This window comes from Bos indicus, chromosome 21, assembly GCF_029378745.1.
Source record: "Bos indicus isolate NIAB-ARS_2022 breed Sahiwal x Tharparkar chromosome 21, NIAB-ARS_B.indTharparkar_mat_pri_1.0, whole genome shotgun sequence".
Taxonomy (NCBI): domain Eukaryota; kingdom Metazoa; phylum Chordata; class Mammalia; order Artiodactyla; family Bovidae; genus Bos; species Bos indicus.
The window spans coordinates 8395530-8408238 of record NC_091780.1 but is presented as its reverse complement, the minus strand read 5'-3'; the positions used below and the strand labels follow the sequence as shown (position 1 = coordinate 8408238).

The window sequence follows — 12709 nt, the reverse complement described above, 5'->3', positions numbered from 1 at the left end:
ACAATGGTGTGATCACTCACCTACAACCAGACATTCTGGAATGTGAAGTCAAATGGGCCTTAGGAAGCATCACTACAAGCAAAGCTAATGGAGGTGATGGAATTCCAGTTGAGCTATTTCAAATCCTAAAGGATAATGCTGTGAAAGTGCTGCACTCAACATGCCAGCAAATTTGGAAAACTCAGCAGTGGCCACAGGACTGGAAAAGGCCAGTTTTCTTTCCAATCCCAAAGAAAGGCAATGCCAAAGAATCTTCAAACTACAGCACAATTGCGCTCATCTCACACGCTAGTAAAGTAATGCTCAAAATTCTCCAAGCCAGGCTTCAACAGTACATGAACTGTGAACTTCCAGATGTTCAAGCTGGATTTAGAAAAGGCAGAGGAACCAGAGATCAAATTGCCAACATTCATTGGGTCCTTGAAAGAGCAAGAGAGTTCCAGAAAAACATCTACTTCTGCTTTATTGACTATGCCAAAGCCTTTGACTGTGTGGATCACAAGAAACTGTGGAAAATTCTTAAAGAGATGGGAATACCAGACCACCTGACCTGCCTCCTGAGAAATCTGTAATAAGATCAAGAAGCAACAGTTAAAACTGGACATGGAACAACAGACTGGTTCCAAATTGGGAAAGGAGTACGTCAAAGCTGTATATTGTCACCCTGCTTATTTAACTTCTATGCAGAGAACATCATGAGAAACGCTGGGCTGAATGAAGCACAAGCTGAAGTCAAGATTGCCAGGAGAAATATCAATAACCTCAGATATGCAGATGACACCACCTTTATGGCAGAAAGTGAAGAAGAACTAAAGAGCCTCTTGATGAAAGTGAAAGAGGAGAGTGAAAAAGTTGGCTTAAAACTCAACTTTCAGAAAACTAAGATCATGGCATCTGGTCCCATCACTTCATGGCAAATAGATGGGGAAACAGTGTAAACAGTGTCAGACTTTATTTTGGGGGGCTCCAGAATCACCGCAGATGTTGACTGCAGCCATGAAATTAAAAGATGCTTGCTCCTTGGAAAAAAAGTTATGACTTACCTGGACAGCATGTTAAAAAATAGAGATATTACTTTGTTGACAAAGGTCTGTCTAGTCAAGACTATGGTTTTTCCGGTGGTCATGTATGGATGTGAGAGTTGGACTATAAAGAAAGCTGAGCACTGAAGAATTGATGCTTTTGAACTGTGGTGTTGGAGAAGACTCTTGAGAGTCCCTTGGACTGCAAGGAGACCCAACCAGTCCATCCTAAAGGAGATCAGTCCTGAATATTCATTGGATGGACTGATGCTGAAGCTGAAACTCCAATACTTTGGCCACCTGATGCAAAAAGCTGACTCATTTGAAAAGACCCTGATGCTGGGAAAGATTGAAGGCGGTAGAAGGGGATGACAGAGGATAAGATGTTTGGATGGCATCACCAACTCAATGGACATGAGTTTAAGAGAGTTCTGGGTGTTAGTGATGGACAGGGAAGCCTGGCGTGCTGCAGTCCATGGGGTTGCAAAGAGTCGGACACGACTGAGTGACTAGACTGACTGATAAAGTGTTTCACTTCAGTTAATGTGTTTCAGAATTAATATTATCCAGTTTTAATTAAACTAAGCCTCAAATTATGATCAAGAAATCCTTACAAAAAGGATCTTCAAGAAACCCACAGATACAGGATCATATGATGCAAACCTGAACACATGTGAAAACAGCCAAGTGATCCTTTATCTAACCTCATCTGAGTCCTCTGCCAGTCACATTGTGATGTAAAAACAGTAACAGTCTCATAAGAAATTGGCCAAAAAGAGGGAAGAATTAAGGGAACCATTATAAATACAGATTTACATATACTTGTATGTAAAATGAATATGAACAGTGAAGCCCACATGAAAAATGTATCATGCCTTGAGACGTGAAGATACCAGCTAATGATATTGTGTGTGTGTGTGTGTGTATGCATGTGTGCATACTAAAATCTTTTCATCAATAGTGGCATGTGGTCAAAAATATTTGGAGACAACTGCTCTAAGCAGAGGATCAAGAATTACTGGGTTACTGTTGTTCATTACTGGACTTTTGGAGGAATAACCAAAGGATATTGGGTGTAGGCTGGACATTTGTCAAATGTGGAGAGCGGAACTTGGCTTTGTTAAGGAAAAGAGTGTGACCTGGAAACAATCCTAAGATTTTCCAAGCCTTTGGTGAGAGCTGCGGTCAGCCCTAAGCAGCTGACCCCACTGTTGTGGCGGCATCTCCTCTGTGAGGGTCTCTGGAACGGCTCCCTTCTTTTAAACTCACCCTCAGTTTCCTTATCTGTAAAATGGTGACAAGGTTAGGGAGCTGGGGTGAGGTGCTGGGCATACTGCCTGCAGATAGCAAGAGTGCTGCTGAGGCAGCTGGTCTGATTATCAGCCAGACTATTTGTTAAGCTTTTAGAACCGGAAAAATACTACATACACCTTAAAAATGTTACGACAAATATAGACAGAAATGAGAATCTCCCCTAATTCTCCTCGTTGTCAGTATGCTCCTATTTCCATAAATGGCTGCAGGAAACAGTCTGAGATCCTTATTTTTAAACTGGTTTCTTTTCATGGGTTTTCCTGTGTCAACACATTCTTTGTAAAATCGTTTGTAATAGCTGCATTATGCTCCACTGGTAGCTGTCCTGTACTTAATACGTCAGACCCCCAGTCACCTCCACGGCTTCTTCCTGTGCCTGGTGAGCCCCTCCCAGGCCTGCCCCTAGTTTCTGTGTCCGTGGGGCACCTCCAGCCTAGATGGGGTTGGAGGGAGCACGGGCCTGGATCTCCAGGACCAGCCGATGGCTCCCAGGTTCCTTCCAACCCTGCAGGTCAAGAAGAACCGGCTATCGCTTCCTCGTCCATGGTCAGCCCGCAGACACGCACACACAGGCACACAAGACCCTCACCCAGAGCCCAGCACAGAGGCCCCAGGAGGGTCTCTGCCATATCCACATCTGATGCCTGATGGACGAGTGAGCGAGAGAAGGAGGGAAGGAGAAGGGAAAGAGAGGGGAGGGAGGGACAGAGAGAGGGCAGAAGGAAGGAAGTAGGGGGGTAAGAAGGGAGGAGGGAAGGCTGTTTGCACACACCTCCAAGTTCCCACTCCTTAATTTCTTCCCCTTGAACACTCTTGCTAGTCCTCCAAGCTCAGATCAGAAGCCCCTCTGGGCAGTCCTCTTAGGCTGTAACTCCACGTGGATGGTCTTGCTTAACTTTCACAGCAGCCCTTGTGAGGAAGGTCCTGTTTCTACGACATTTTGAAGATCAGGAAACTGAGGCTTGGCAAGTTTCAATAATTTGCCCAAACAGTGGAAGACTTTATTTTTGGGGCTCCCAAATCACTACAGACAGTGACTGAAGCCATGAAATTAAAATATGCTTGCTGAGTGCCAAAGAATTGATGCTTTTGAATTGTGGTGTTAGAGAAGACTCTTGAGAGTCCCTTGGACTGCAAGGAGATCTAACCAGTCAACCCAAAGGAAATCAGTCCTGAATATTCATTGGAAAGACTGACGCTGAAGCTGAAACTCCAATACTTTGGCCACCTGATGCGAAGAACTGACTTATTGGAAAAGACCCTGATGCTGGGAAAGATTGAGGCAGGAGGAGAAGGGGATGACAGAGGATGAGATGGTTGGATGGCATCACCAACTCAAGGAAATGAGTTTGAGCAAGTTCCACGAGTCGGTGATGGACTGGGTAGCCTGGCATGTTGCAGTCCATGGGGTCGCAAAGAGTCAGACACAACTGTGCAACTGAACTGAACTGAACTGAGCTCCTTGGAAGAAAAGCTATGATGAACCTAGACAGCATATTAAAAAGTAGAGACATCACTTTGCCGACAAAGGTCCGTATAGTCAAATCTATGGCTTTTCCAGTAGTCATGTATGGATGTGAGAGTTGGACCATAAAGAAGGCTGAGGGCTGAAGAATTGATGCTTTCAAATTGTGGTGCCGGAGAAGATTCTTGCGAGTCCCTTGGACTGCAAGGAGATCCAACCAATCAATCCTAAAGGAAATCAACCCTGAGTATTCATTGGAAGGACTGATGCTGAAGCTGAACCTCAATACTTTGGCCACATGATGTGAAGAGCTGACTCAAAAGACCCTGATGCTGGGAAAGATTGAGGGCAGGAGGAAAAGGGGATGACAGAGGATGAAATGGCTGGATGGCATCACCAGCTCGGTGGACGTGAATTTGAGCAAACTCTGGGAGATACTGAAGGACAGGGAAGCCTAGTGTGCTACCATGGGTTGTAAAGAGTCAGACAAGACTGAGCAACTGAGCAACAAACACACAATAGGAAGAGGAAGACATGGAGTCTAAGCTCCTTCCTAACCACCTAATAATTGAAGGTCCTCAGAATTCCACAGCCCAGTGTGGCCCAACACAGGCCTTGGAACCAGAACCAGGAGTCTTGCCATCACTTCCCATTCCTATACTCCATCTCCTCTGAGAATGTGAACCCCCAGACAGCCCATGCTCTAGCAGAGGACCACATTGCAAGCACTCAAGAAGTTTGAATGAAGAAATCCTTTCCTGCTTCATGGTACTAGCCACAGACTCCCATTAGATGAGAGAAGACTCAGATTGTGGAAAAAGGGCAACCATTCTGCAGCACCAGCTGGTGCCACAGCCTTGGTGGATTTGAAAAAAATTCAGAGAGCAACTGAGTTCTCTTTGTTAAATCTCTGTGTGTTCCTGGCAACCAGATTTTGGACTACATGGAGGCAGGAAGAAGTGGGTGGAAGAGGCAGAAGGTGGGGCTCCCTTATTCCCAAGGGCCTTTGTGACTGGTGGGGTTCAGGCTTTTTGAAGGATCGGGGGCCTGGCACAGGCTCTCAGCTCCCCGTGGAGCCTGGTGATTCCTCTGGCGAGAGCAGTACCCTGAATTCCACTTTGGTAAGAGTTATACCAGGCTTTGTCCCTGGCCCCTTGGGCACAAAACACTCTGCAATTCTAGCTGAGAAAGTGTGCCAGTCTGGAAGGTACAAACCCCTGGCTCTCTCTGCATAGAACTGACGCTCTCTTTGCTAAAACTACCAACCCTCCTTGGCAGAAAGGGTGGTGGCAACCAGTTGTCTGCCGTCTGCTTATGCAGAATATTCTACTCCCTGCTTCTGAAAGGCTAAAAGTAATCAAATTCTAATAAATATTACTTTTAATAAATCCCTCTTGCATGACTTTCTCCAATTAATATGGACTAATTATACATATTGGGCCTTCATATAAAGCCCCAATTATGTGACAGATACTGTGCTGGGCACTTTTTGTGAATCATTTAAAATTTGTGAAAGCATCTCCAACTTTTATTTATGCCCATTTCACAGATGAGAAAACAGAGGTGCACCAAAGCTAAACAAGATGCCCACATTTGCCCAATGAAAGGTGGCAGGACTTCCCTGGTGGCACAGTGGGTAGGGATCCACCTGCCGATGTCCCCTGACATGGGTTCAATCCCCGATCTGGGAAAATCCCACATGCTGTGGAGCACCTCTGCCTACGCACCATGACTACGGAGCCTGCGCTCTGGAGCCCATGAGCAGCAATTACCAAGCCTGTGTGCTGCAACTACAGATGCCTCCATGCCTAGAGCCTGTGTTCCACGACAAGAGAAGCCCCCAGTCTCTGCAACTAAAGCCCGAGCACAGCAACAAAGACCCATTGTAGCCAAAAAAAAAAAAAAAGGATGGCAGAGCCAGGTCTCAAACCTGCATCTTTGTGACTCCAAAGTCCATGCCCTTTGGAGTCTCACTTTAGTGGGATCTCACTTTGCGTGTGCCCCCTTCTGCCCTGTACCCTCCTCATTCCAGGCTTAGGCTGCTGATGACCACCAGCTTGGTTTAGTCTTTGTAAAATGCTATTGTCTGCCACGGGTCACAGTGTAGATGGCCCAGGGCACCGTGCGTGCGTGTGTGTGTGTGTGTGTGTGTGTGTGTGTGTGTGTGTGTGTGTGTAGGCGTTAGAGAGAACACATGCTTGAGGGAGCCGAGCGTCCACATGAGGCAGTGCCTGGAGACTCTTTGCATGATTGCAGGTTGGAGAGAGTTCCTCAGATTCCCAAATCAGTTTCTGATTTCAGTCCCGGGTTGTCTGTGTCACTTTCAAGAGTTATAATGAGCTGGATGGATGAACTGGAAGGCATCTGAAACTCAACCAGGACTTATCTCGTTACCAGCTGGAAGCTCCCCTGTATTAGTCAGCTTAAGCTGCTATAACAAAATTCTGCAGGCTGAGTAGTTTAAACAACATGCATGCATTTCTCACAGAGAAGTAAATGAAGTCTAAGATCAGGTGCCAACAGATTTGGTTCCTGGTGAGAACTTTCTTTCTGACTTACAGTATCTTCTGGCTGTGTCCTGCCTCAAATGGCAAAGAAAGAAAGGCTCTGGCCTCTCTTCTTCTTATAAGGGTGTTAGTCCCATTATGTGGGCTTCCGAGGTGGCTCAGGGGTAAAGAATCTGCCTGCCAATGCAGGAGACCCAGGAGATGCAGATTCGACCCCTAGGTCAGGAAGATCCCCTGGAGGAGGCCATGGCAACCCACTCCAGTATTCTTGCCTGGAGAATCCCATGTACAGAGGAGCTGGTGAGCTAGAGGCCACTGGGCTGCAAAGAGTCAGACACACCTGACCTAGTATGCATGCATACATGCATGAAATCCCATCATGCATGACCCTACCCTCTTGACCTCGTCTAAACCTTAGGGTTTCAACATACGAATTTGGGTCAGGGACATATTTTCAGTCCATAGCTCCCTCTCCCAATACCAGTACAGCTGACCACAAAACCTAGTGATCTCTGGATGACTGCAGACTTCCTAGAGCCATCCAGGCAGCCTGGCCAAGGCCCCAGGAGGCCTGTAGCCCATGGTGGTGTAGTTACCTTCCTGTCTAACCTCTGTCCTCAGTGGGAGGTGTCTGTTGGCTCCATCTGTTGCTCCTCTTGCTCAAAGGGCTCCAGGGGAACCAGCAAGCCCCTGGACTTCCAGCCCCACAGTATGGGCGGCAGTGGTCACCTCTTTCCAGGGGACACTGGCTGCTCCTTAGCAGAATCCCTGGAGCTGGTGACATGGCAGACCTGCCAAGGTGCCAGCTCCCCGTGTTGGGACAACTGGGAGGGAAAGAGGTGGAGGGTGACACACCAGTTAGGAAAAGAAAATGCATCAGGAGGATCCTGGAGGATAATTCCATGGTAATCCTTGAAAAAGTTCAAGTTTATACTGGTCTGCAGTTCCTTATCTGCATTTCTGACATCCAAAGATCTCTAAACATTAGATGTTTTCCTTAATCTAGTTGATGCAAAAGGTGAGCTGAGCTGGTGTGAGGCAAAGTGTGATGTCTGTATTTATTTCACCTAAATTGCCTGTTTCTATTTCCTGCCCTGAAATGTCAAGGTGGCCAGTTGTGGAGTGCAGCCCCAGACTCTGAGTCCACTGGAATCCAGCAGGGAAGGGATTCTAATGCCAGCTTGTAGTTGAGGCTGTTTGAGCACCGCATTGGAAGCTTGAAAAGAAACAGCTGATAAGGAGAAGCAGGACCTTTGGGCATTGACTTTCAGATAAGTGAAGCACACAGAAATGCCAGGTCCCCGAGAGCTCAGCTGGTAAAGAATCCGCCTGCAATGCAGGAGACTCTGGTTTGATTCCTGGGTCGGAAGAGCCCCTGAGAAGGCATAGGCTACCCACTCCAGTATTCTTGGGCTTTCCTTTGTGGCACAGCTGGTAAAGAATCCGCCTGCAATGTGGGAGACCTGGGTTTGATCCTTGGGTTGGGAAGATCCCCTGGAGAAGGGAAAGGCTGCCCTCTCCAGTATTCTGGTCTGAAGAATTCCTTGGACTGTCTAGTCCATGGGGTTGCAAACAGTCAGACACGACTGAGTGACTTTCACTTCACTTCACTTCGGTATCCAACATACTCCATCCCATGCCTATAACTATAAAGGCCATGGAGAAATACAGTTTGGCCTTCCTGAACTTTCTGGTTTGGCAGTAGTGAAGCCATCAGCCTTCTGGAAAGCACTACCTTAGAGAGTGTCATGGGTGGGTTGTTGTTATAAAGCAGAAAACCTGGACAGAAAGACAGACACGCACAAAGGGGCGATGATGTGAAGACCGCAGTTATGCTACCACAAGCCAAGGACTACTGGGGGCTGCCAGAAGCTGAAAGAGGCAAGGTAGGCGCCTTCGGCAAGGTTCAGAGGCAGGATCACCCTGCTGACACCTTGGTTTTGGACTTCCATCTGCAAGAGAGAGGTGATGAATTTCTGTTCTCAGCTCCGGGTGCACCTCCCTCTGTCTTATACACCCTTCAGCTTCTCCATCTGGCTCACCCTCATCTGTCCACTAGAAGTACCCTGTATCCCTTCTGTGAATGCCGTTCTGACCTGCAGACTGGGTCAGACATGCCTTTGGGGTCTGTGCACCTTGACAAGGGCAACTATATGGGGCTTTGTGCAGGCAGCAGGAGCTCTGGCCCACTGTTGACCCGTCGCCTCTGTGGGAGCTCCTTGAGGGCAGGTCCAGGCCCCCAAAGGCCCCAGCAACGAACTGGATGGCCCTGAACTTGGCTTGTGAGGAGCTCCCTGTGGCCCTCCAGCAAGCGAGGTGACCCACCTGTTTCTTTCTGCAGGAACTCTCCAAACTGGGCCTGGGGAATGACATGGAGGTAGAGCTGCAGACTCTTCAGCTGCCGGTGGATTACAGGGAAGTGAAACAAAGGGTCGCCAGAATCTGGGAAGCTCTTCAACCACAAGTAAATGACAGCAAGGGAGGCAGTGGGGATGGGAGTGGGGGGTGGGATGATTATGTGTGGAGACCCAGAGCCTGTGAACCCCAGGACCCTGGTTCTAGGGTTGATGGCTCAAGTGTATCCTGCCCCCTGCCCACCAGTCACAGCCCAGACAATTTCAAAAGGGTCTGGTTATAAAAGTTTAAGATGAAATACAGAGTAGAATCTCAGAATAAGACTCTGGAAAGAGAGAAGGAGGAAAAGAAAAGGAAGCTTTATTCCCAGCCTGGACTCAAAGGTAGTTCCCACCTAACAGAGAGGCCCCTGGGTTAGTCCCAGCCAGGCCCTTGCAGAGCAGGTGGGTTGTGAGATGGGGTGAGAGGCAAGGACCTCTTGGCCTAGGAGAGCATTTGGAGGGTGGCCCCCACCCGGAGGTGGGAGAGTGGCCCACCTGGAGAGGCCCATTTCATCACTCCCAGAATATTTTATCAGAACAGAGTTACTATGCAGGAAACTGGTACAAACATCCTCCAGATATGAAGACCAGATGATATTAATAGAACAAATACCACCAGACCTTTAAGATGATACCCTAATGTTTTGATAATATAATGAGCTACATTTTTCAAAGAGGAAAAATAATCAGCTCAAAAAATTCTAACAGTATTTTATTAGACTGTTATTAACTTCCTTTATTAAAATTTCATAAAAGAGATGGAAGCTTCCAGGGAAAGACTAAGCTTCTCCTGGGATAGTCTTAGATACCAGCTGGGACCCCCCAGGGAAAAAAGGAATACACTGCCATATAAAAATGTTTTGAAATAGGAAAATATTTAAATTAGATACCATGTAGGTGTCTATCCAGTGATTTTTCGTTCCAGCACATTCATCAAGGGGAGCGGCAGGGGATGGGTGTGATGGTGGCACATTTGGGGGACTGGGGTGTCTTGCTCCCCAGAGCTCTCCCTCTGAACCGTCTGGAGAGCAGAGGGGACCTCAGTTTCCCTCATCTTCTGCCTCCACATGTGCTCACACAGCTCGTTGTGCATGTGGGCGTGGACCCCGCCGCCAAGGCCATCTTTCTGGAGCAGTGCAGCAAGAACCGAGGCTACCGAGACGCCGACATCCGGGGCTTCCGGCCCGAGTGCGGCGTGTGCCTTCCGGATGGGCCAGAAGTGATCGCATCAGAGGTCAGCATGAAGGCGGTCAGCAGGCGGGCGGCAGTGCAGGGCGTGGAGGTGGCCTTTTCCCGAGACGCGGGTAGGTGCGTCCTGATACTGGGCTTGGAGGGGAAGAGGAAGGGCTGAAGCGGCCTCTGACCAAACTTCCTCCCAGCATGTGCCATCCTGTGCCATCCAGCTGGGTGCTTGGAGCTGCCCAGAGTCATCACCCAGACCCACACGTTGCTCACTTCTGCCTAGGACTGATTCTGAGGACCCTCCCACTCACTAGCCTTTGTTGGCTGGCAGAAGAGAAGGGGTAGGTAGGGGATGTTGAGAGGCACTAACATTTTGTGGATGACTTTTTTTTTTGCAGTATTTTATTCTTTTTTTTAATTGGATGATAATTGCTGTTTTACATATATATATATCACCTCCCTCTTGAGCCTCCCTGCACTGCCCGCCCCCCACCACCGCCACCGCCCTCACACCCCACTAGGTCTCACAGAGCACCAGGCTGGGCTCCCTGTATTATAGAGCATCTTCCCACTGGCTCTGTTTTACACATGGTGGTGTATATACGTCAATACTATCCCAGTTCATCCCGCCCTCTCCTTACCCCACTGTGTTCACAAGTCTGTTTTCTACGTCTGCATCTCCATTCCTTCCCTGTGAACAGGTTTATCAGCATGGTTTTTCTAGATTCTTACATATGCTTTAATATAGTATCTTTGTTTTTCTCTTTCCCACTTCATTCTGTGTGACAGGCTCGAGGTTCATCCACTTTAATACAACTGACTCAAGTCTATTCCTTTTTATGGCTGAGTAATATTCCACTGTATATGCGTACCACAACTTCTTTATCTATTCATCTGTTAGTGGACATCTAGATTGCTCCCGTGTCCTAGCTGTGGTGTATAGGCCACAGTGAACATTGGGGTTCATGTGTCTTTTTGAATTGTGGTTTTCTAAGCATCTGAATGCAGAATTCCAAAGAATAGCAAGAAGAGATAAGAAAGCCTTCCTCAGTGATCAATGCAAAGAAGTAGAAGAAAACAACAGAATGGGAAAGACTAGAGATCTCTTCAAGAAAATCAGAGATACCAAGGGAACATTTCATGCAAAGATGGGCTCGATAAAGGACAGAAATGGTATGGACCTAACAGAAGCAGAAGATATTAAGAAGAGGTGGCAAGAATACACAGAAGAACTGCACAAAAAAGATCTTCACGACCCAGACAATCACGATGGTGTGATCACTCATCTAGAGCCAGACATCCTGGAATGTGAAGTCAAGTGGGCCTTAGAAAGCATCACTACAAACAAAGCTAGTGGAGATGATGGAATTCCAGTTGAGCTCTTTCAAATCCTGAAAGATGATGCTGTGAAAGTGCTGCACTCAATATGCCAGCAAATTTGGAAAACTCAGCAATGGCCACAGGACTGTCAGTTTTCATTCCAATCCCAAAGAAAGGCAGTGCCAAAGAATGCTCAAACTACCACACAATTGCACTTATCTCACATGCTAGTAAAGTAATGCTCAAAATTCTCTAAGCCAGGCTTCAGCAATACATGAACCGTGAACTTCCTGATGTTCAAGCTGGTTTTAGAAAAGGCAGAGGAACCAGAGATCAAATTGCCAACATCCGCTGGATCATGGAAAAAGCAAGAGAGTTCCAGAAAAACATCTATTTCTGCTTTATTGACTATGCCAAAGCCTTTGACTCTGTGGATCACAATAAACTGTGGAAAATTCTGAAAGAGATGGGAATCCCAGACCACCTGACCTGCCTCTTGAGAAATCTGTATGCAGGTCAGGAAGCAACAGTTAGAACTGGACATGGAACAACAGACTGGTTCCAAATAAGAAAAGGAGTACGTCAAGGCTGTATATTGTCACCCTGCTTATTTAACTTATATGCAGAGTACATCATGAGAAACGCTGGGCTGGAAGAAACACAAGCTGGAATCAAGATTGCCAGGAGAAATATCAATAACCTCAGATATGCAGATGATACCACTCTTATGGCAGAAAGTGAAGAGGAACTAAAAAAGCCTCTTGATGAAAGTGAAAGTGGAGAGTGAAAAAGTTGGCTTAAAGCTCAACATTCAGAAAATGAAGATCATGGCATCTGGTCCCATTACTTCATGGGAAATAGATGGGGAAACAGTGGAAACAGTGTCAGACTTTATTTTTCTGGGCTCCAAAATCCATGCAGATGGTGACTGCAGCCATGAAATTAAAAGATGCTTACTCCTTGGAAGGAAAGTTATGTCCAACCTAGATAGCATATTCAAAAGCAGAGACATTACTTTGCCAACAAAGGTCCATCTAGTCAAGGCTATGGTTTTTCCTGTGGTCATGTATGGATGTGAGAGTTGGACTGTGAAGAAGGCTGAGCACCGAAGAATTGATGCTTTTGAACTGTGGTGTTGGAGAAGACTCTTGAGAGTCCCTTGGACTGCAAGGAGATCCAACCAGTCCATTCTGAAGGAGATCAGCCCTGGGATTTCTTTGGAAGGAATGATGCTAAAGCTGAAACTCTGGTACTTTGGCCACCTCATGCGATGAGTCGACTCATTGGAAAAGACTCTGATGCTGAGGGGGATTGGGGGCAGGAGGAGAAGGGGACGACAGAGGATGAGATGGCTGGATGGCATCACTGACCCGATGGACATGAGTCTGAGTGAACTCCGGGAGCTGGTGATGGACAGGGAGGCCTGGCATGCTGTGATTCATGGGGTCGCAAAGAGTCGGACATGACTGAGCGACTGAACTGAACTGAACTGCAGGGTATATA

At 47.2% G+C, this 12709-nt stretch overlaps 1 protein-coding gene across 4 annotated transcripts in view; it reads left to right on the top strand.

Annotated features, from left to right (window-relative positions):
• Window positions 1-12709, top strand: part of PGPEP1L (pyroglutamyl-peptidase I like) — a 71689-nt gene that overhangs the window by 49450 nt on the left and 9530 nt on the right. For 3 of the 4 annotated variants that reach the window (XM_019983402.2, XM_070775034.1, XM_070775035.1), the window contains 2 exons: window positions 8650-8772; window positions 9786-10008. In XM_019983402.2, coding sequence (XP_019838961.2) covers window positions 8650-8772; window positions 9786-10008 — 346 coding nt within the window. Of the gene's footprint in view, window positions 1-8649; window positions 8773-9785; window positions 10013-12709 lie in introns of all 4 variants that reach the window. The other variant, XM_019983403.2, reaches the window with a different exon arrangement.